The sequence below is a fragment of the Scleropages formosus genome, chromosome 1 (assembly GCF_900964775.1).
Source record: "Scleropages formosus chromosome 1, fSclFor1.1, whole genome shotgun sequence".
NCBI lineage: Eukaryota > Metazoa > Chordata > Actinopteri > Osteoglossiformes > Osteoglossidae > Scleropages > Scleropages formosus.
Window position 1 is genome coordinate 36,658,043 of NC_041806.1, and position 24,441 is coordinate 36,682,483.

The 24,441-nt window shown below is 40.3% G+C and overlaps 1 protein-coding gene across 1 annotated transcript; it reads left to right on the forward strand.

Moving 5' to 3' along the window:
* The first annotated feature begins 1,384 nt into the window (after positions 1-1,384).
* enpp1 (ectonucleotide pyrophosphatase/phosphodiesterase 1) lies at positions 1,385-24,121 on the forward strand. The gene is made up of 23 exons (XM_018743435.2): positions 1,385-1,838; positions 5,521-5,593; positions 7,805-7,862; positions 8,690-8,787; positions 8,988-9,067; positions 9,155-9,274; positions 10,851-10,960; positions 11,130-11,195; positions 11,950-12,022; positions 12,369-12,477; positions 14,172-14,303; positions 14,409-14,440; positions 14,822-14,943; positions 15,555-15,624; positions 17,937-18,024; positions 18,724-18,908; positions 19,717-19,756; positions 20,164-20,318; positions 21,004-21,139; positions 21,318-21,392; positions 22,229-22,361; positions 23,096-23,240; positions 23,606-24,121. Exons 1-23 carry the CDS (start codon positions 1,701-1,703, stop codon positions 23,756-23,758), a joined length of 2,391 nt encoding a protein of 796 aa, XP_018598951.2. The 5' UTR covers positions 1,385-1,700; the 3' UTR covers positions 23,759-24,121.
* Positions 24,122-24,441: the final 320 nt, after the last annotated feature.

Sequence of the window (24,441 nt, forward strand, 5' to 3'; positions counted from 1 at the left end):
AAAAACACTGCCGGAGTAGTGGCTGAATAAAGGCTTTATCTGGTGATGCTGATGAAGTTACGGTGCATGAACATTTACACCATACATGAGCTGGAGAGATCTTGGGTGAAATGGGTCCGGAAAAGCTGAGTTTTCAGACCCTTCTTGAACGTAGACAGTTTCCGCAGTTCTGAGTGACAGGGGAAGGTCATTCCACCACAACGGAGCCAGAACTGAGAACCTCAGTGCTTTATCTTTTGTGCCGGGACCACCAAGCGAGCAGAAGTAGACGAGCGAAGGGGTCTAGCTGGGGTGTAGAGGTTGATCAAGACCCGTAAATAGCTGGGAGCAGTCCTATTGATGCATTTGTAGACAATAACTAGGGTCTTGAATTTGATTCGGGCAGCTATAGGAAGCCAGTGCAAAGAAATGAGAAGAGGAGATATGTGGGAACGCTTTGGCAAATCAAACACAACTCCTGCAGCAGCGTTTTGTAGAAGTTGCAGAGGTCTGATGGCAGTAGCAGGAAGACCACACAGGAGAGAGTTGCAGTAGTCCAGACGGGAAGTCACCATGGCCTGGGCAAGTAGTTGGGCAGAGTCAATCGTGAGGTAGGGACGGATCCTACGAATATTATGGAGGATATATCTGCAGGACCGGGTTGTGGCTTCGATGTGCCTAGAGAAAGACAGACTCGCGTCAGTTGTTACTCCCAGATTCTTAGCCAAGAGGATAGGCAAGATGAGTGAGTTGTCCAGTGTAAACACTATGTTTTTCTCTATACAGAAGAAAAGAAAGAAAACTAAGCACCAATTCCCGCAACCTTATAAGTATTGATTTTTGAAAAAAAGTTGTTTTTTTTTTAAAAAAAATTAAAAAAGGGTTACTTGAACATAAGCGCTGCGATATCGTGACAGTCGATCATGCGACAGGTAATACTAAGTGACTAGGGGCCGGTAGATATACAGCGTGGATATGCTAGACAAAAAGGATGATTCATGTCCCGGGCCGGACGGCATGAGATTTCATCACGTTACACAGAACAGCGCGCAATTTAAAACGTATGCATTGTTTATTTCTCTAATTGTCCATTTAATATTTTCGGACCGCGGGTAACTGAAACCGCGGAAAGCGAACGTGGATAGGGGGAGGTGGGTACTATAACTATATTAACAAATATCTGTCAATCAATGTCCGTGGTTTATTTCCTTCTGCTCTTCTAATCGGTTCTCTTTCATGAGTTACCATCACACTAACCCACCCAGGGCTTTTGCAGGACGGTGATGACACCTTCTGTTAGCGGTTTAAATAACTGAAGGTGTAACGCCGCTATGGGGCAATGAATAACGGTTTATCAGCAAACACTCCTTTTTCCAATCCCTGAATTTTTTTTTTCTGTCTCGTTGGGCGGTCTGGACCCGCCTCCGCCTGAAAAAGGCATTCGAATGCAATGTGTTTAGTAGTACAGCGCGCACAGAGCAGAGTACCCGTTATACCCGGTGTGAAAAAAGTAAAGTTACACACAGCCCGGCACGCAAGCCTGAACTTTTGGAGCGAGCAAAGCGCCCAAACAAACTTCGCGTGAAGAAAAAAGCAGCTCTACTACAGTCGGGAGCTGGGTAATTTTTTTCTTTTTTTTTTTCCACTGCCACTGGACGACGCCTGGCTGGAGCTCCGCAGTAGAAAGTGAGCACGCTGTTTACTACGGGAAACCCGGGAAAATGGAGAACCAGGCTAAGGGAGCGGCCTCGGCCGATCAGGATGAGGCTCTGCTCGAGCTCGAGAGAGCGGACGGACAGCGCGAGCGTCCCCGCGCCGCCAGCGAGGGAAAGTCGCAGAAGCGTTGGCTCCTTCTGGGGGTGAGTGCCGGAGCTCGCGCGCGGCACGTGGCGGCAGCCTGTCGCGCACAGCTCGCGCGGTATCCCTCCGCGTGCACTGTGAACCGCGGTTCCTGCTGCGAAGAGCTTCGCTCGCATCCGGCGGGTGGCGTGGTGGTTAGAGCAGTCGTTTTGTCTACGAAGGGTTGTTGGTTCGCAGCTACTTATCTTGAACTGATATAAGAATATACCTGCCATAATGTTACGATTGCGAAGTTACCTAGATACGGGTTATTCGTTCAGCTGAGCTGGCACAGTTCTCCAGCGACTGACAGTGTGTTAACTTAAGCTACCTATCATAATCGTATGATATCACGTCCCTGTTTACAGCTGGGTATTTTTTTTTACTGGAGAAACTTAAGTTAAGGTAGATACCTTGCTCCTGCAGGGTACTACGGTAGTAACTACCTGCCCTGGAGGTACAGTTTCGAACCTGCAACATTGGAGCCAAAGCCAGGCAGCAGCGCTAACCGTAATAACCACTTGCATGCATGTTTCAGCTCATATCAGAAAATGATCATTGTTGATATCTCACGGAAATACTGCTTCTGCTATTCTGGCACTACTAAAAGTTTCCGTATTTATGCGTTACTGGCTTTAAAATCACATTTTCCCTCCAGTTTACACTAGGTTATGCAAAAATGTAAGGGGAAATGAACTGTACAGCTATTTTAGGATGTTTTCCTGCAGAAATGAGTACACAAATCTTTGATTTTGCCACTTATTTTTGTACAGAAAACAGAGATGCCCATTGATTACACTTGGGCTGTAACCGTCCCACCCTTTCCTTAGCCGCCTAACCGCACAGCACAGACAAACTAAAAAAACTTAAAAAAAAACCGAACCAGACATCGTGGGCACTGCAGCAAGGCCTTCCTTAAGGATGAACATGGAAATTCCATGTGCATTTACAGCTTTTTCCATGACAATACACATCCTTGTGTTCATCATCATGTGTGGTTTTACTAAGTCTGTAATTATGCATTCTGCAAATACGACAGGATCTATCACCAAATGTCCACATGTGGTGTTTACAGTGTGTTTGTGCACATTATAAAACACATTATTGTTCATAACTTTTAATGAGAAACTCAGTTCTCTTCATATTTTCCTTTACTTGGGATTGTAGTGGGGGCGTGCAGTGGCACAGTAGGTTTGACCAGGTCCTGCTCTCTGGTGGGTCTGGGGTTCGAGTCCCGCTTGGGGTGCCTTGCGATGGACTGGCGCCCTGTCCTGGGTGTGTCCCCTCCCCCTCCGGCTTTACGCCCTGTGTTGCCGGGCTAGGCTCTGGCTCCCTGGGACAAGCGGTTTCAGATGGTGTGTGTGTGTAATTGTAGTGGTTATACATCATGGTTTACTAAAACTTCAATTGTGTTAATATAGACTTCAGTGCATAACTTGAAGTGAAGTGGCAGTAATGTTTTTATATATTTTTATTGTGCTAACCTAAGTAAAGATAAGACTCTTTAGCTTAAAGGTTTGAGCAACATTCTTTGAAGTCTTCCGTGCTCCTTTATTCGTGGCGTACCTGAAAAGTCACAGTTTAGACTTATGTGCACTGACCTCGTCCGAGTGTTTCCACCAGACTGTTTGCGTTTCATACAAACACTGCGGTGAGTCTAGTTGCCTTTGTAATCTTGCCAGTTCCTCCCACACTATGGCCTGAGTGACTGGGTTACTGAATATGTGCAATTGTGTAAAAATGTCATTACTATTACGGTATTAGCAAAATGCATTTGTACTTAAGATGTAGTGTAAAGAAAACTGTTATTGTACTTCAGATGTTTATACATAAAGTATGAAATATGCCCGTTAAAAAAGGAAGCCCTATCTTGGAAATGATAAACACACCACACTAAGATTTCAGTAAGACTAAGGGGCAATTTGGGTGTTCTGTGAATGCCTACCCTATGACTTATGTCCCATGAATGACATATTCCTCACTTTCATGTCACCCAATAATTTAGAGACTCACGGACGTGAGTCTGATGCGTCCTCTGGATAAGAAGCACAGAATAAACAACACAGTGGCCGGAAGTCTTTATGTAGCCTGTACAGGCAGACCCCGAGTTCCGAACGTCCAACTTAAATGCAACCCGTGCTTACAAACCACCCCCTTACTGACCAGAAGTTTATTTTTTTTGTCATCCTTAAGTAATAATCAAATGAAAACTTCATAATTCATAATTAATCCTATTATATAAAAAATCTGAGTTACTGTTTATAAAATGTTTTGTTATAACAAACTGCTACTTTGTAATGTGCATCATTGCATGTCTAGTCCTTTGATTCTGAATAAACGATTCTGCACTTGGGTTCAGCTTCCTCTGTGCCCTCTGTTCATCATCACAGTAATAACATTTATTACCTCTTTCTATGTCTCTCTTTATTATACAGAATGTAGTAACATTCATTATTATTATTATTATTATTAGATTTACATTTATTCATGTAGCAGATGCTTTTCTCAGCGCCATACATTTCATTATATTATCATTACACTGTATTATTATTATTACTACTGTATTGTTATATTAAAGATATTTTAGTGTATCCAAAGTGTTTGTTTTTTATGCACAGAAAGATATACAATATACGATATACTAACTCAAACATTGACAAATTGACATTAGATACCCACCATACCTTAACTGTTCCGACTTATGTCAAAATACAACTTAAAGACGGACTAAGTGCACGGAACTCATTTGTAATTCGGGGACTGCTTGTATTCTGTATTTAAAAAGGCAGTTTATATCAGCCTTGTGGTTAATTCATAAGTCACGTTGCTCTCTTAAGCTATGGGTCATAGCTTTCTGTATTAATTGAACAACATCAAGCACCAAAAAAATCAAGGAACCTGATGTCCAAGCTGTGAAATACATTCTGTATCTTAAAAACGTTCTATATCGACCTACAGTAGTTTACATTATTGCTCATCTCCACAAACAGTTATTGCACCAAAAAGCATACTTTCTTGCTCTCCTGTACAATCGGTTTACATTTCTATTTATTAGACTGAACATATCACTGCACTTGATGTGTTTTAGAGTGTTTTTTGGTTTTTTAGTTTGTTATTGTAAATTTACTGTCATTGTCTAGTTTAGTTAGTGGAGTTTTAACGTTGCATTAGTACTATTAGTATTGTAGCAGTAGAATTAGTAACTGTGCATATACTGTAGTATTTATATAGTACTATGATATTACTAGCATTTTGTTGCAATAGCAGTAGTAATAATTGTATATGTTTTCCTCTATGTTCACACTGTCGTCCAGGAGAAACACTATTTCACCTATTGTTTGTTCTAAACATATTGTAGGAGTGACAATAAAGTTGACATTGAAACCTTTTCCCTCAGGTGACAGTGTTAATTTTCTTTAAGTGGTGCAGGGATGTACAGTGTTTTTACAACAAATGCTAATGTCATTAGCATTTCATTATGAGTTGACAGGCAGCTGTATTAGCTATTAATAATTTTTTAAAAAATGTAGGCTTCAGATTATATTACTTTAAGTAAGATTCAGAATTACATAAAGAGTATGAAGTCATGGATCATTTAAATAAGTGTTTTTAAGAGATTAAACAATTTGAGGGGTAAGTTTGCCAGCTGTGCAGTTCACCTGTACTCATATCCATGTTATAATTTCATTTTTTCTCCCACAGGCATTACTGCTGTGTTTTCTGCTAATAGTTATATTAGCAGTTGCATTTTCACTGAAGTCCTCCAAAATTAAAGGTAATTACAGAAACCTATTATTTGCTGTAAGATCTACAAATTAGTTTTTGTGTTGACTGTTTCACATCATTACCTTGTAAAATTAACATATCTAAAGGCTACACCTTGACAATGACATTGCTTTTAACACATTAATTATCAAATGTAAGAAAATAAATTCTCCCATGGAAGCAAAAGAATAGCGAAAGCCATGTTTTAGTCATATTTTGAAACACACAGAACTCTTCATTTGACTGAATACTTAATTTGCTGCTGTTGACGAGATTTCAGGGTAGAAATTATGTGGGTAAGAAGTAGCTTTTTCTATTTTTCTGAGGAGTTCAATTTTTTAAGTTATGTGCATGAGTTTCACCAATGAAGAGAAAAACAGTAAAGATAAAAAAGAGCTCTAAATCATATCTATGTGGTTTTTTTTTTTTTTTTGTCACCAGTGGCCCTTCCCAGTACCCTATGTTAAGAAACAGGTCCTCATCAGTCCTACTAATTTGTTTCCTTCCTGACTTTGATTCAGGCCGAACATGTGGACATGAGAGAGCGTTCTTAGCCTCGCAGCTGGTGAAAATGTTACCACGTGAGCTGTTGGGTTGGTTTAGGTTCCAGGATCCTCTCGCAGATCACAGGGAAGAAGCGAGACCAGAGTTTCCCTCCCTTTTTACTGCGGTGTTTCTTTTTTTTTCCTGTGCCAGAACAGCACAAAGATTACGCCAAGACCTGTTTGTACGGCTTGTTTTCTCCAGAAGAAGGTTAGAGGAGTGAGCCAAACTAAGAGTTGTGAAGGATGGCATGGACACAGCATCTGCCTTATCATTTTTCAGATTCAGTAACAGATTACAGCGACAGACTGCAGCCAGCTGTTTTACAGGAGGGGGTCAGCAACGCCAGCTGTTCAAGTGCATGTGCCGACGTGGAATTACATGGCTGAAATTCAACTTTGTCTTCTCTCGAAGACATTACGATGTTGCTTAGGGGTACAGTTTTCTTTGTCAACACATCCCTTGCCCATGTGGAAAACATAACTGGATATCACATGTTTTGCTTCAGTTTTATTTCTTTCAAATTAATATGATTGTTATAGTGTTGTGCAGAAAAAAACAAGCTTTCACAATGCTCTCAAGGAGTTCTAAGGTTTTGTGAGACTTTCTACCTCTGGCAAATTCCATAATGATGAGCAGAGATTTGGACAGAATGCTCTGTTTGGGCTTGAAACATAGTGGGAAAGTGAGACAGAGCAGCGCAGACTGTGCATAAAAGTGAACATCTTCAGCGAAGTGGTTTATTTATCACGTCCCAACCATCTGTAGGAATCCAGAGACAGCATGTGGAATGTGTGGAGTTTGTGGAGCTGTGAAACATCTGCTTCCTGAAAACTGCGTAAAATAGCTGTTGCTTATGCAAGCTACAACTAGTTTGTGATGCCGCAGGTTTAAACATTGTTGGCACACAGCTTGTTTGACAGAATAAAAATATGAATTTGCTTACCGTAAAATGCAGTTGTTGAGAAACCAGCTTACAGATCACTCACAAAAGGAGTTATTTTGTTCTGTAAATGATTTTGCAAAGTCTTGTTAAAGCCACCTTCGGAGATTTTTCCATTTCTGCAGTTCCCTTTCTTTTTGTATCTGTCCCTTTCATCAGCTTTTAGTTAAGCTGCACACAGATTGCTTGAGGAGGCAAACGTGCTAGGACAGCAGCAGTGTATCGTGAGCAGCACACACACAACATGCACTGTGTGAACTTCGAAGCTTTTCGTAAGCAGTGTGACGGCTGTGGATTTGCTACCGTTGCGAAAAAATTCAATCAGTGAATTCAGTTCATACAAATAAGGTGTATCTCTGTGGCTGAGTATATAATATAGTCATACCTCACAACTGTTACTTCTCTCTGTTAACATAATTCCCCAGGGTCGGTTTTTGCTTCCAGTCCTTTTTTAATACTGTATACTGAAAATCTTTAAAACTCAGTATCTCTCTTTTTAAACTCTCTTTAAAACAGCAGTCTCTTCTTCTTTGACGTCATATAAATTAAATACCTATACTGCAGAATATTCTTTAATTAAATTATGCCTTTTGAAACATTTTAAAATATAATATTTTACTCTCATCATGTGTTTGTTTTTTTTTCGTGGTGCGGGGTGTTGCATGCATTGTCTTTTGCATTGTCTTGACACACAGAATGAAAAAGACAAAAATAACTCTTATTGTAATTATCTAGGAACAGTGTGGCTGAAGGAGGATTATGAAGACATTATAACTCCGCAGTGTCCAAAAAGGTAAATGAAAATAACTTACTCTGTGTTCAATAGCTAACTGCAAATGTCTGACAGAAGACAATAAAAAAAAAGCTGTGAAGTGTTTTACTTGGGGGGTGCAGTGGTGCGGTGGGTTGGACCAGGTCCTGTTCTCCAGTGGGTCTGGGGTTCGAGTCCTGCTTGGGGTGCCTTGCGGCGGACTGGCATCCCGTCCTGGGCGTGTCCCCTCCCTCTCTGGCCTTGTGCCCTGTGTTACCGGGTAGGCTCTGGTTCCCCGTGACCCTGTATGGGACAAGTGGTTCTGAAAGTGTGTGTGTGTGTGTGTGTGTGTGTGTGTGTTTTACTTGGAGTGGGAGTCATTAGAAACGTGTGTTTATGTATTAATGTATCTTACATATTTCAGGACCTGTATTAAACATGCACAGCATAACTCAGGAGTGGTTGTTATTAGTAAACGGAAGAGTATAGCTTCTGAAAATGTATGTCCGAAGAAGACTGTACTTAAAGGTTTTAGGACTTTGCGCAAATCTTTCACTTTTGCTCTGAGGTGGAATGTTGTAACGAAGAGTAATCATTGAGGCTCTTAATTATTATACTTGGAAACAGATGGTCAGCATTGACATTGCTCACCAGCCAGTCTTCTCTGTTATTTTGTGTGGCCTGAGAAGAACCACCCTGACGAGTAAGATACGAGATTTTAATTTTGAGCGAGTACACAGGCATTAAAAAATACTGAAGAAGGCAGCTACACCGTGACATGTTCCTAATGTCGTCATTGCATTACATTTCTTTTATTTATTTATTCGTTATGCCCTTTAGAAACACTGAATGTCTTTTATCTTTTCCAGCTTCTCAAAGTCCCCTGTTATTCTGGTGTCAATGGATGGTTTCAGAGCTGGGTATTTAGATGTCCATAAGGACCATCTTCCAGTTATCAGTAAACTAAGTGAGTTTCACGGTTTGAAGCACCTGGTTGGTTCTTTAATGTTGTTACACACGAGCACAAACTTTCCAGATAGATTGTTTGCTCTAAGTAAATTATTTGTTCTTCTTCTTCCTCCAGTAAAGCTTTTAGCCATTAGATGAGCTCATGAAATCTGGAGCTTTAAGTACTTTTTGACATTTTAAATCATTTTCACTTTTCAGGAAACTGTGGAACCTCTCCTCCATATATGCGGCCTACTTATCCTACAAAAACCTTCCCCAACCACTACACAATTGTGACAGTGAGTTTATATAACATACATTACTGTGCTCATGGAGGGGCGTTCAGCTGATATCCAGTGAGATGGTTTGCATTTATTTCTCCACAGGGCCTTTATCCTGAATCACATGGGATTGTGGACAACAAGATGTATGATGTCAAACAAAATGCCTTTTTCACACTAAGAACTGAAGAAAAGTTCAATCCAAAATGGTACCTAGGACAGCCCGTAAGTAATACTATGTGGTTAAACTCTGCTAAGGAGGTTCCCATACACTTGTAGACAGAAAGTGGTGGTTTTACAGGATTCAGGCTACTAAAACACTGCGAACATATACTTTAAAGTGTGGCTTTTATTTTCTTAGAAAGTTTTCTGTGAAAGAAACACAATTCGTAGTATAATGGTTAGAGCTGCTTTCTTTGGACCCAGAGGTCACAGGTTCAGCTCTCACCTCAAGCCGTAGTACCCTTAAGCAAGGTACTCGCTCTAAAATGCCTAGCTGTATAAATGGATAAAACTAACATTGTAAGTCACTTTGGAGAAAGGCGTCAGCTAAACGAGTAAATGCTCATTATTACATAGCTGACTATTTTTTCTGCAGCAGTTAGTGTTAAGGTTATTGCTCAAGGTTACTACAGCAGGAGGTGGACGTCGTAGTGGTTTTTGCGCTGTTGAGAACACTTAAACTTGTTTTAACGTGAAAACTTAAATTTTGTCAAAATAAGTAATTTTACTTACTCAAGCTAAGCTATTCGAAGATGCTAACTATCAGCATTGTTCAAGATACTAATGCTGTACAAGTCGTAATTGTAATTATAAGCTGTGGAGTTCTTTAGTGAAGTGAAGTGAATGTACAGCAACAGTGTTATTGATTTTTTTTCTGTTTTCATGTACGGCTGAGGACTATGCAGGCTGTTTACAAATAATATCGTCATATACATTGTCACTCACAAAGTTGAGTACACCTGTATGAAACCAGATTTGCTTGTGCCAAGAAACTGGATGTCTGAGGAGTGGAACTCAGTCTTATGAACTAATAAGCCAAAATCTGAAATATCTAGGTCCAAGTGCTAAGTATTTGTAAGGGGCAGAGTGCGTGAGTACATGAGTCCTACCTGCATGGTTTCTGCTGTGCACCATGGAGGAGGCAGCATCCTTGTGTTGGGGTGCTTTACTGGTCACAGGGTTAGTGATTTTTACCAAGTCCATGGCAATCAACCAGGATGGCTGTCATATCATTGTTGAAAGTTATTCTGCTCCATCAGCATTACGCCTAGTTGAGCAGTACTTCAGTTCTGCACTGACCTAAAACGCAACTCGGAATTGTGCTAGAACTGTCTGTTTAAGGAGTAAAGGAGTAAGGAGAAGGACAGCCTAAACTAATGAAAAAAGTTTCCAACAAGTGTACTCAAACTTTTGACTGGTCCTGTACACATCAGATGTATGTGAGAAGGAGTAGGTCAAAGACTTCTCAAAAAAAAACTTGGGGGAAGACAAAATGAAAAAAGAATTGGAGGTGATAGAATTTAAATTATTTCACAGCTTGACTGAACAATTTTACAAATGCATTCATGCAAAGGTTCGGACGTCTTAGTTTAGTAACTGGAGCTGAAATAGGGGACAGAAGTATTGTTGACAGTTAAAACGCAGAGAGGTTCTTAAGCTAAATTATTTCAGCACAATAACCAGCCATATAAATGAACAAACTTGGGATGAAGGACTGTTATGTGGATTGATCACAGGCCTGCAAAATGTTTCAGTAATGGAGAGTAAATTCGATTAAATATGTGGTGCGTGTATTTAGGTCTGGCTTACAGCTATGTACAACAACCTGAAGTCCGGCACTTTCTTTTGGCCCGGAACAGATGTGAATATAAGTGGGAGCTATCCAAACCGGTGGATGCCATACAACTGGTGAGAGAATACAAAAAACGACGTATCAATTTTCTTATAATGCCAATCTATAATAACTTCCTCCTGTGTTTAACTGTAGCAAGAAAAGAATTGTTTACAAGTATTGATGATTACAGTGTACATATTTGCTGCGTTCTAGCAGTTAATGAATTTTTGTGTTTACTCCTAGGAATGTGGCTTTTGAGACGAGGATTGAAACTATACTTGAATGGTTGGATTTACCCCCGAAGGAAAGGTCCAGCACAATGTTATCTTTGTCAATGTTCCTGTTTTCTATTTGTTAGACAATTTCCATTGTATTGTAAGACATTTACCACATTTACACTGTGCAGGGATTTGGAATGTAAGCTGTAAATGTAATATAAAAAATAATATTAATTTTAAGTGCTTAATTTTTCTGTTCTGTTTTGATCTCTTGTGGCAGCCACGTGTGCTTCAAAATTTTTAGGCAGCGCTGAAGTTTTTCATTTTAAAATGGGTTTTTTACACATCTGTGTTCAGTCCAGTTTCTTAGCTGCTGTTATGTAGCACCAATTGAAAATAAAAACCTGTAGCTGAAATCATGGTAGAATACGAAACCAAAATGGAAAAATGTAAAATCACACATTACACTGAGAACATGGTGAGGAAATGGTGCCATAACATTTAAACGTTAAATATTATACTACTAAATTAATTTTGAAGGCTCATTTAATGTTTATATTCCACTTAAAATATGTTGCCAGTATGATGTGATGTATAATTACATTTATATTTACATTGATTCATTTAGCAGTTTTCTCCAAAGCAATGATAAAACTCTTGAGTACACAAAAATACATTTTACAACTTTAGATTAAAAAATCATCAAACCAGTGTAATACGATTATCCTGTTTGTTTTTGTTGCCTTCCTTTTGTCTCATCCCTGGTGTGCTTGAGTAAAGCAGAACTGATAGTTTTGTCTTTCTGTTATGCTTTTTTTTTATTCTTGCTGCTGTTGTTATTTTAGGCCAGATTTCTACACTTTGTACTTGGAGGAACCTGATACATCCGGCCACCGTTACGGACCAGTGAGCAGTCAGGTGTGGATTTTCTCGACATTATAATGTACAGTCTGTGAAAAAACACACGAGAGTAACATTTACATGAACAGCTACCCACCCTTTCCATTTATAAATGTGGGTGGCAATACCTGTTTGGGCACTTGAACAGGTTAAAAGATGAAGATGCTTTTAACGGTTCACTGTATATTCCCTAATATGATTTTTTCATTTCCTTATGCTTTGTGACAGAGCAGGTTTGTACACATTAACCCAGGCTCGGTTTCTTTCCATGCTCTTCCCAAGTCAGTTAATAATGTGCTGTGATTTAGCCATTCCTTGTTCTGCCCATATGTACATTTATCCTCCTTTGGTATCTCATTTCCAGGTAGTCAATGCCCTGAAGAGGGTCGATAGTCAGATTGGACTTCTTATGGATGGACTTAAAGAGAGGAACCTGGACAAATGTGTAAACCTGGTCCTTGTTTCTGATCATGGTAAGTTCTGTGGTAAGGTGACACTGATGGAAGATTTGTTCTTTGTATTTGTGATGCAAATCTGATGTGATTTATATTGCTTTTACTAGGCCATGATAAAAAAAAAAATACATTTCAGAAGAAAAAATTTACTTTATTAACAATGCATTGCAAAACAAATTACTGCTTTACAAAGTCTTCTCATTGTTTGGTCATGAAATATGATAATATATGGTAAAATATTAAGCAAATAAGAAATTAAAACAATAAAAGAATAATTTTATTATTATACATTTACACACACTTTCTGAACCGCTTGTCCCATTTGGGGTCGCGGGGAGCCAGAGCCTAGCCTGGCAACACAAGGCGTAAGGCCGGAGGGGGAGGGGACACACCCAGGACAGGAGGCCAGTCTGTCGCAAGGCACCCCAAGCAGGACTTGAACCCCAGACCCACCGGAGAGCAGGACCCAGTCCAACCCACTGCGCCACTGTGCCACCGCGCCACCACGCCCCCCCCATTACACACACTTTCTGAACCGCTTGTCCCAGGCAGGGTCGTTGGGAGCTAGAGCCTAGCCCGGCAACACAGGGCGTAAGGCCGGAGGGGGAGGGAACACACCGAGGATGGGACGCCAGTCCGTCGCAAGGCACCCCAAGTAGGACACGAACCCCAGACCCACTGGAGAGCAGGACCTGGTCCAACCCACTGCGCCACCGCACCCCCTCCCCCTATTATATATTTATTATATTATTAATAATGTCAATGTTTGACTATAATAATAATCAAAACAGGCTGTTTTGTTGTTACCCCACAAAAACATTTTTGCTGTAATGCAAAGCAGTTTTTACTTGTATAAATTGTTTGTGGGTGCTTTCCATGTCACGGGTGCAGTCGTGTAGTGGTGTGGTGGTGCGGTGGCTCAGCGGGCTTGGCTGGGTCCTGCTCTCTAATAGGTCTGGGGTTCAAGTCCTGCTTGGGGTGCCTTGTGACAGACTGGTATCCTGCCCTGGGTGTGTCCCCCAGCCCCATGCCCTGTGCTGCCAGATTAGGTTCTAGCTCACTGCAGCCTCAGCCTGTATGTGTGCTTTTCATTTTGGTGTTACACTGTATATTCTTTTGAACATTGCTTTCTAATATGTTTTTACTGAAGGCAGCACAGTGGCCTGCCAGCTAGAGGTGGTATCTCACCGTGCATAGGATATGGGATTTACATGTGTTTCAGGCAAACTAGTGACTCCAAACTGTCCATAGTGTGTATGTATGTATGTGTGTGTGTGTGTTACATCACTTTATTGTGTAAATAGGTGAATGACTGTAGGGAGTTTAGTGCAGCGTATCTAGTATTGTAAGTCACCTTGGTGTCAATTAAATACTCCATGTTAATTATCACTGAACTTTGGAGAAAAGTGTCCGTTAAAAGAAAATTATAAATGATCATAAATATACTTTTTTCAAATTTTTATTACTTGTATTAATTTGTTAGTTAGCAAACATATTTGTTCATTTAGGTATTTGAATCCATTAGACAGCTGAGAACTGCATTGCTTGAGAGAACTACAGCAGTAGTGCAGTTCGAACCTGCAACTTTGATATTACAAGTCCTTAACAGCTCTTTCAATGAACTGGATGGAAGAGCTTGCCATGCTGATTTTAATACATGGTACAAGTAGCACAACAGTGAAATGCATGAATATCTTTGTGAATGTTTTTAGGAATGGAGGAAGCATCTTGTGAAAAATCAGTATTTATCTCCCAACTCCAAAAGCACGTAGAAAACTTTTTTGTCACCTCTGGAGCTGCATCAAGAATCCGTCCAACCAAACTTCCTGAGGACTTCTTCACATGTGAGTTACTGTTTCACTTTCTGCCAGTGAGCAGTTTAATGTCATAGTTATCTACACAAAACAGCCTACAGTGACCGATGCTTCTGCTCTGCTTTATCTCTCCAGTTGACTACGAAGGGCTGGTGAAGAATCTGTCGGTATGAGAAAGGACATCATTCATTTAACATAATTTTTAGCTAATGAATATGCTTTATATTATGACTGTCTACCACTAGCAGATTTTCTTGTTCAGTGCAAGTATGGTAGTTTCTTCATTGACTCCTGTAATCAGAAAGTTTTAAAACATTAATTAGTTGTCCACCAGGTATAAATTTAAAAAATTTTCATCATATAATTTGTTGGATATTAAACCTTCAAAGAACATCCACATTTATTGAGATCACATGGTGACAACAGCTTTATTTCACATCTTTGAAAGGTTATTTATTTAAAGCAATCCCAAGTGAATCGGTCATGAAAGTTCAGTGAATTGATTTTTTTCTCTTCTGACCTCTTGTTGTCTTACGTTTCTATTTAAGTGCAGAACTCCAAATCTGAAGCCTTATCTGAAAGAACACCTCCCCAAGAGGATGCATTTTGCCAACAATGTCAGGATAGAGAGAGGTCATCTGTACATGAAGGAACAATGGCAAGCAGCAATGTAAGTTTCCGATTTATCAGTGTGTTACTATGGGGAATTTGTAGAGTGCTGAAGCAAACCAAGACAATCACAACACAAACATGTTTGCTGCTATTAGAATAATTAAAGGCTCATTATAAACATTATTACATAACCTCTACATTACCATGGAGAAATTTGGTGGAGCTGCACTGCCTTAGCTGGAAACTTAGAGAATCAGACTACTGATGTAAATCAAAAATCTGTTTTTAAAATATTTTTTTTTTGTAAAATTATTAACAAAATGACAGTAACTAGAGCAAGAAGTAAGGAATTTGGTGAAATGACAACAGATTCAAAACAACAAGTGGCTGTCAAGGAAATGCAGAGAAGAGACTGACTCGTTACTACTTAGTCAGGTGTCAAAGGTATGAAAAGGAAATTTCCTGCAGAAAAGCAGAATTAGCAATAACACACAAACAGCCTAAACTACCAAAACTACAAAACTATCAATTTCCCAGTACATTTGGTATTCAGGAGTGTTGCGATGTTTCACAAATCTGATGGAAAGAAAGCTTCGTTTTTGGGTTGTCATCAATTTGGCCATTGAACCTATATCTTAGGTAATTGCCTGTTTTCTGTTTTGTGCACAGGAGTGTTCAGGATATGAAATACTGTACAGGCGGATTCCACGGCTCTGACAACGTCTTCAAAAACATGCAGGTTAGCAAACACGGGTGATATGTGGTGTGTATGTCTATGTGATGGATGATAACCAGCAGTCCTTACACTGCTGTTGAACAGAAGCGTTGTTGTTTATAGCCCCGACTGACAATTTGCTCAGTATTGTGAGAACACCAAAATAACTCCAGTGAAAACAAATCAGTTGCGGAAAAAGTAAGAGATATTTAAAATGAGATGCTGTATCGTGTTCTGTAGATAATGTCACTTGTCAAGGCAAGGTTTTGTCACTTATTGTGTATAAAAAATGTACCATGAGACGTGGAGCTGATAGCAAAACGGCGAGTTTCCGCTGAGCCACTTAAAGCAGATGCAGTTCTGGCGACACCAGCGACCCCAGTGACCCCAGCGCAGTGGTGTGGACTCAGCCCATCCTAGAGGTCCAATATCCCAGGCAAGAGTGGAGAGATAGATAGATGCACTTTTAGAAGTAGTTGTTAGAAACCCTTCATCACTGTGAATAATCATTAGTTTTTGTTTATTTTATTTTTGTTTCTTTTTCCATTTTCATCGTTATGTAGTACTTTCATTGCTGGAAAACCTTCTTGTCTAGATTGTCATGCGACTTTATTTAGGAGTTGTGTACATTTCCAGGGTTGGTGTTTTCCAGCCATGTCCTCGCCATGTCATTATCTCTGGGTTACGTGTCTTTAAAAGCAGGCGAATGAATGGGGTTGCTGTCTGCAACGAAAGCAAACAAACTCTAGGTGTGGTCATGCTATCCATTTTTGCCGCTCTTAGACTCTTTTAGCAAAGGTAACATTTCCTGGTTTGACCTGTGTAGGAGGTAATTTAAGTGAAAATGAGTTGAATGACATACAGACAGTCCCCGGCTTACAACGGGGTTACGTTCCTCGAGACCGATCGTAAGTTGAAAATATTGTATGTTGAAAATGCATTTAATACACCTAACCTACCCAACATCATTGCTTCTTATCCTTTAAGATGGTCGAGATCATTGATCGCAAAAGTCCAAGTTCACGTTCAATGGCCATTATGGACTTGCCACATTCATCAAAGTCAAAGTGGCTTTATTGTCATTTCAACCATACACAGCCGCTACAGTACACAGTGAAACGAAACAACGTTCCTCCAGGACCATGGTGTTACACAAACCAACACAAAGCTACTTACACAGGACTACATAAATTGCATGTGTGCAAGACATTAATTGTTAAACAAGAAACAATTTACATTTATTTATTTAGCAAATGCTTTTCTCCAAAGCAACTTCTAATGAAATCTGTCTAGTGTTACTATGAGCCCACACACCTTATTCACCAAGGTGACGTACACTGCTAGATACACTACTTACAATGGGTCACTCCTCCATATATCAATGAAACACACTCTCTCTGTGTCACTCACACAATAAATACAGTAAAAAACAGAGGATGCTATAATATAATATAAAATACTATAGATATAAACATACTAATTAGAGTTTCTCCCCAAGAGTAACTGCCCTCCTCTTCTTCCTCTCACCAGTAGTAGGAGACACAGATGGGCATTTCGAAGACATGATGGATGCAAAAAACACAATGTAGATACAGGGGGGTATCCAAAAAAAAAGCTGGAAACACAGAACACTGTAGAGTATTGGTTGTATACACTAGTGACTGCATGGCAGACTGGGAGATGCGGATCACTGCCGCTGTCCAGCATCGCGAGAGAGTATTGCACTGCACATCGCTTGACTGGGAGAAAAATCAAAATTCGAAATTCGAAGTACGGCTTCTACTGAATGTCTCAGCTCGCCACTGTAATGTCAAAAAATCGTGAGTCGAATCATCGTAAATCGGGGACCACCTGTAATAAAACAAACAAATGTCAATCATGTTTGATAAGTGTACCATTTAAGTAAAAGCTAGTTTAAATTCCTGGCCATTGTATATTGTTGATATTTTTGAATGTCAGTCAATTTTAAGTTTTTTTAGATATTTATCCAATTTTGTATTTTTGAAATAATGACAGAAGACCCATAAATCACTTTATGCTTTAACGTCTTTTCTGTCGGAGTTGCAAAGAGACCCCTCCTTCTTCAAGTAGCCCTGATTTGACCCTGTCTGGTATTCTGTGGCTTTATGTAGTGTATAGTCTGGTGAATTTACTTATCGTAATCAATACTCAATCTCAAATCACATCCTTTCGTTATTGTCCCATTCATAATGCTTTAAATTTATAAATTATCATCTTTCAATACAATCTAACTTGTATAGGAAACACTTTATTGTTTAATATTGTTTAATTGTTTATTGTAAAATTTTATGAAGTGATATTTTCCTGCTTTGCAGGGAATATTTATTGCTCATGGTCCCGGGCTGAAATCCAGAACAACAGTCCCACCATTTGAAAATATTGAGGTGTATAACCTGCTTTGTGGTAAGATGGTTTTTTTTCTGTTTCAAATTAAAGTAAAATCTTACTATTCAAGAAAATCACCTCCTTGCAATGGGTCTATTTAACACTGTAGAACCTTGTATTGCTCTCATTCAGTGTTTGAATAGCATTTTGGCACCACTGTTTTAAAAGGAATTGACATCACCAGTTAAGCACCACCGTTTTGAATTCAAACCAACTGTGACGTCTGGAAGCAGCTTTCCGTAACTGCGCTCTTGTACTGGGTGTGACCTGAATGCACTTGTTCACCAAGCTGTGACTCAGTTCCCTGAACTGTGTGGGAGGCTGCTGGACTCGAGGCTTTCGGAAAATGTGTGATGCCAGCTGGTCCTACAGCAGTGCTTTGTTTTTCACTGCTCAAAACTCCCCAAGAGCAGCCAGTCACCGTGAAAAGACGGTCGGAAATTTCCTTCTCCATATGTGAGTCTGAGGAAGCGAGAAGCACTGCAGGGGCTGGGAAACCACCATTGTTCTGCTCTTGAAGACACCTGACAGATCAAAATTGTACCCAAGGACACCTCTAGAAACTCACTTTGAAATTTTTCTATCTTGGGAACACGGGGGGAGACCTCTGTTTCGGGACATAAAGAAAAAAAAACAAAGTTGTGAAACTTTATCTCTTGGCGTGGCTTTATCAGAACTCCTACACACAGCCTCAGTGCTTCCTGTGCTTGCTTTTAGATTTGTTAGGAATCCCCCCAGCCCCCAACAACGGGACCCACGGCAGTCTAAACCACCTGCTGAAGGTCCCCTTTCACAGGCCTGTTTACCCGGCTGAACGCTCCCCTGCTTCAGCGTGCGAGGCCGGCGGAAACCCCAGCAAGGATGATCTGGGCTGCACCTGCAGTTCTGTCTCAAAGGAAGAGGTGGGATCTCAGCAAATGGTGTCTGCAAGGAAGGGCTTACAAATTGGCAGTCAAACACAAAGAATGAGTCTTTTCCAGGGGTACCAGGTGGCATTTTGAAGTCACCCAGAATGTCTCTTTTAGAAGGTCCTCAAAGGTCAAAGTCTTTTAGAATAAACCACTTAAGTAACAGTTACATGACACACACACACACACACACACACACACACACATTTTCAGAACCACTTGTCCCCTATGGGGTCCCAGGGAACCGGAGCCTACCCGGTAACACAGGGCATATGGCCAGAAGGGGAGGGGACACACCCAGGACAGGATGCCAGTCCGCCGCAAGGCACCCCAAGCGGGACTCAAACCCCAGACCCACCGGACAGCAGGACTCAGTCCAACCCACTGCGCCACCACACCCCCTACAGTTACATGACCTAGCACACAAATGTCTAATGAGCCTCAAACTAGGGTTGAGGATGTTTATTGTTAGTTCTGAAACTAGTGAATATATTATCATTTAATGATATTTTCAACTTTGTGAGTCAATCGTAGCAATTCTAGTGCCAGCCATGTATGGCATGACTGTCTTTGTAAAATGTAAGGACCAATGATAGTATACTTGTTTACAGTAACGTATTGGGTAGCTTATTAGTAGTATATTACATCTGACTAATATAATTACTTGTCACACTTGTCTGATTTAGAATATCGGTAATGTTACTCCTTTGTTTCCAACACGTACAGTACATACACAATAAAATATAATGGTAAATCTGGTTAAATATACAGTGAAGATATTTATTTACTGTATGTATTACAGGCAAAGACCATGGATGAAAGGTTGCTCACATATAATTCAAGTAAGTAACCTATAGTACCCTCTAGTTGTGTCTTATTTGCTCTCAAGCTTTACAGATCTGCTCTGAGGCTTTACACACACTGTGTTCATTGGCGTTATGGTGTAATTGAAGAGCATATAAATCGAGTCGTGTGCTTAGAAATATGTTTAACTTAGTAAATGGATCCAAAAAAATCAAGGAACTAAACCTTAAATTCATGAAATCTTGAATAAAATAAATATATCTAGGAAAGAGTCGATTTCCCGTGAGAAGGGTATAGACTTCCCCTCAACAGCAGCTTCATCTACTCTTACAATGTGGGAACTTGACAATAAATGTTCATTTTGAGGGACAGTCAAGCACAGTATTTGAAACTTTGACCCAAACATCATTTACTAATCGTTTATTTTGGTCTACGTGTTTTATAGATCCTGGATTTAAGCGCCTTCATTTACCGTATGGAATTCCACGAGTTCTGCAGAATAACGCTGACTACTGTGTTTTGTACCATTCAGACTATATCAATGGATATAGTAAAGACATATTCATGCCGTTGTGGGTAGCATATACCATTAAATCCCCGGTGAGTCCTTTTTTTAGTCTCTTATCTCATCTCATCTCATCTATCTCATCTTCACATCCTGTTCTCCTGGTGAGGGTCGCCGTGGGCCACTTTAATGTTTATAAATAAATGAGTCTTAAGATTTTCTTTCTGTTCCTTCTTATCATGCAGCATGAAAGGAATGGTACCCCGTCTTTACGTGGTTTTGCATAAGCTGAGCATTGCTTTTCCAAAATGCGCTTTCCTGCCCGACATATATCTTCCCCTCAATTTGTTCTCAGAACTCTCATGTCTCTCATTATGTGGTGGCTCCTCAGGCGTAAGTCACTGCTGCTCTCGCTACGTCTCGAACCCGAGCCGCATGGAAGGACCAGGGAAACACAAGGGACTTTTCTGCAAAGAAATCCCTGCAATGCTATATTTTGATTGTTTTTGAAAGTTCTTTGTTTCAATTACGCTTCAGGTTACATGAAAGTATGCCGTTTTCATGGTGGAGGCTTTAATTTTTAGTGGCTTTTTTGACCGAAGTTTGCGTTCTGGTGAAGTTGACATGTGAGCCTTCCTCTTAATTTCATTTTCTATAAGCTGACCATTAGAGAAGTTGCAGAAAAGTGTTCAGCGGCAGACAAGCAGACGGCGGGAGGATGTCCTCTTCCTTTTTCTGTATCCATTGCCAATGTGAAATGTGTTTTCTACTGTGTTTCAGAGCGCTGTTAAACCTCTCCGATCGGAGATGAAGGACTGCATACGCGCTGATGTGCGGGTCCTGCCAAGTGAAAGCCAGATGTGTAACAGAACTGGAAATGGCAGCTCTCTGTCCTTTGGTCTCCTGCATCCTCCCAGTACGAACACTGGTCCTTGTCGCTCAGTGTCCCGAAACCAGTCATGAGCAGCTCTGTGTGCCCATTCCTTAAATAACACACTGCTACAGAACTGTTAGAAACACATGCCCATCGCGCTCATTAATTTTGCACTATGCTTGTTTTTCTAATGTAGACATTCATGTTTTTCCCTGCCTAGATTTTGGAACAGAAGGAAAAGAATATGACTCCTTAATCACTAGTAACATGGCTCCCATGTTTCCTGCTTTTAAAGGTAGGGGACAAGACAGGCAAAATGTGCTTTCCGTCAGTACATTTGTGCACATTTACTGCATCTGATCATGCATATAAACTAAGTCTGCCATTCCATAAAGGAGAGAAAAAAGGTACCCTTGATAAGCTGTCCTCAAACTGCAGTTCCAGCTTGGTTGCATGAGACATGCAGTTAACGATGTTGTTAACCCTTAATGCTTAGGGCCCAGGGGCATGGTGGCACAGTGGGTTGGACCAGGTCCTACTCTCCAGTGGGTCTGGGGTTCGAGTCCCGCTTGGGGTGCGTTGCGATGGACTGGCGTCCCATCCTGGGTGTGTCCCCTCCCCCTCCGGCCTTATGCCCTGTGTTGCTGGGTAGGCTCCGTGACCCCGTATAGGACAAGCGGTTCAGAAAGTGTGTGTGTGTGTGTGCTTAGGGCCCCCTCCACCTCCACTGTGAGCTATGGGAGGTGGAGAGCTTTGCCCTACTCCTTCTAGAATGTGTTTTGCATGAATAGCTTAGATACAGTAGCCCTAGTGTGACATATTTAACTTAGGCCACAAAATCACTGATGCAGACTTTCATTGGCTTGAACCCAAGGAAATGACCGCTGTTATTCTTCTCTTAGCAGTATGTCTATGGTGTGATGGGAACGTTTTGCAGAAACATATATTACTTTTATCATTTCCAAGCAGTCAATACTAAAGTAGTTTTTAGTTCGTTTAAAAACAGTTGTGAATGATATATTTTGTGAACTTAGTTTTATCGTTATTTTATGCTTATTATTTATTGACTTTAACATCATTATACCCAACCACCTTGGTACTTGATGTTCATGAAAAATGGCTGTTTTTCAGAGGTGTGGACTTACTTTCACGATGCATTGCTGATGAAATATTCAAAAAATATGAATGGAGTGAATGTCATGAGTGGACCAGTATTTGACCAAAATTTTGATGGCATTTATGACACAATGGATACTGCTAACAGGTAAGCTATGTGGCGTATTTCACACACACATTGAGACACTGGCTAGTAATTCTCTAATTCTCAGGAGGGGTGGGCAACCACTGGCCCGTGGACCCCCAGAGGTTTTTTTTCTCCCTCAACCTTCAGTTGGGAGTTTTTGTTCCTTTCCCCGCTGGCCAGTAGGTAGACTTATAGCTCTACAATAAGTTCTTCATTATGGTAGCCATTAGTTGACTGTCTTCTTTGTTTGTATCAGTTTTTCTTGCTGTATGCCTGTGTTAAAGCGCTCTGTGTCACTACGTGAGAAGAGCGCTCTATAAAAAATAAAATAATAAAGAAAAAAAAATATTTGAAATTCATAAAACGGGATAAAACTTTGAAATGTGACCATTCAGAATTGTTATATTCTTGAAACTTTTTTACCTTCGATGCAAAACAGAGGCTGAAATATGTAAGAATATAAAGGCTTTCACTGCATGTAGACCTTTGTGGGTGTGTATTGTTATATAAGGTTTGTAATTTTAGAGAATTTGATGTGAACTGAAGAGATGTAGGTGTAAAATAATTTTTAATACATTTTTATTTAGCTTCAACAGCAATGTCGCTCTGCAGGCCTCACGGTGCCTTAATGTAGACCTCCAGAGTCACAAGGGCTCCCCCTGTGACCCTTTGTGGGGGCGACTCAGAGCACAGATATACCGCTATGTTTTTTGGCACCAAGAAAAGCAAAAAAGTTGTGCTTCTTTGTACTTTAGGCATCAGATCCAGGTTCCCACACACTTCTACGTGATCCTGACCAGCTGCAGCAATTCCTCCTTCTCCCCTGAAAACTGTGAAGACCCCCTGCAGAGCGTAGCTTTCATCCTGCCCCACAGGCCTGACAACATAGAGGCTTGCCCCGTGAGTGTCCTGACACGCATGCGTCTCTCACATGCAAGGACATAACCTCACATAGTGCATGTTCTTACTGAACAGATGGGATCGTGAAAAATCACCAAAAGACCATTAGTACAACAACAGGTTGGGTGTCATTTCCGCTAAAATTCAGATGAACAAACGTTTTGTGCATTTGCATGTTATATATTTGTAGCACCATGCAGTTTCCTGGTAAATGAGCAGTAATTACAGCTAGAGGGCTGTTTCACCATTACACTGTTTTACCCCACCCGCTCACTGCTTCCAGTAGGTGCAGCTTGATAATTTTCCTTGTTCAGACTTATCCTCATGAGCTCTCATATTCCCTCATATTTTCTGTCACTTTCCAGAGTGCGCCAAACTTCGAATGGGTTCAGGAGTGGGCGCAGTTCCATGTGGCTCGGGTTCGAGACATAGAACTCCTGACTGGACTAAGTTTTTACCATGAGCGGATATCAGTTGAAGAGACTTTACAGCTGAAAACGTTTTTGAAAATTTTCTAGTTTGTATGAACAAATGACAAAGAAAGAAAAACTGCTGTTGCTAACTTATAATGTCACAGTCATGTTGCTGTAGACTTTAACTGATAGCAGCGGTGAAGTGCAGGCTGCAAGCAGAACCCAGAAGAGCATTCATGCAAAACCATTGCTGGAATCGAAGAAGAAAGAGAACTGTAAATTGTTCTAGGAAAGAAATGCTTCTGTTGCTATGGAAATTTTCTATATACTTTTGTACCCAAAGTTATTTTACTAGCAGGAATTTCTCTAAAAACCTCAGACATTTTAAACCTTTTGTTACTATAATTTTCTAAATTGTATTTTGACCTGTTTTTACTCAGCTGTTTGTAATTTAGAGAGAAGCCCAAAAGAGGCAGTAAAACCAAAATTACAATTTAATTGTTTGCTTTAAACCACATTTTTTGGTTCTGCTAAACTTTCAAATAATTAAAACTACAATGCTGTGTTGTGTTCTGAATGTTCCATATACTGCAGTGGATTTTTGCTTTGCTTGTTTCTGTACTGTTTCAGTATAAACACTGTTTCTGTTCTGTTCTAGATGTCTTCTATATGTTTTATGATGTTATGTGAACCATGGACAATATTATAACATATACAGTACTGTGGAAAAGTTTTAGGTACTTGGTTGGGGAGAAAAGCTGTACAGTGAGAATGCTTCCAAAAATAAT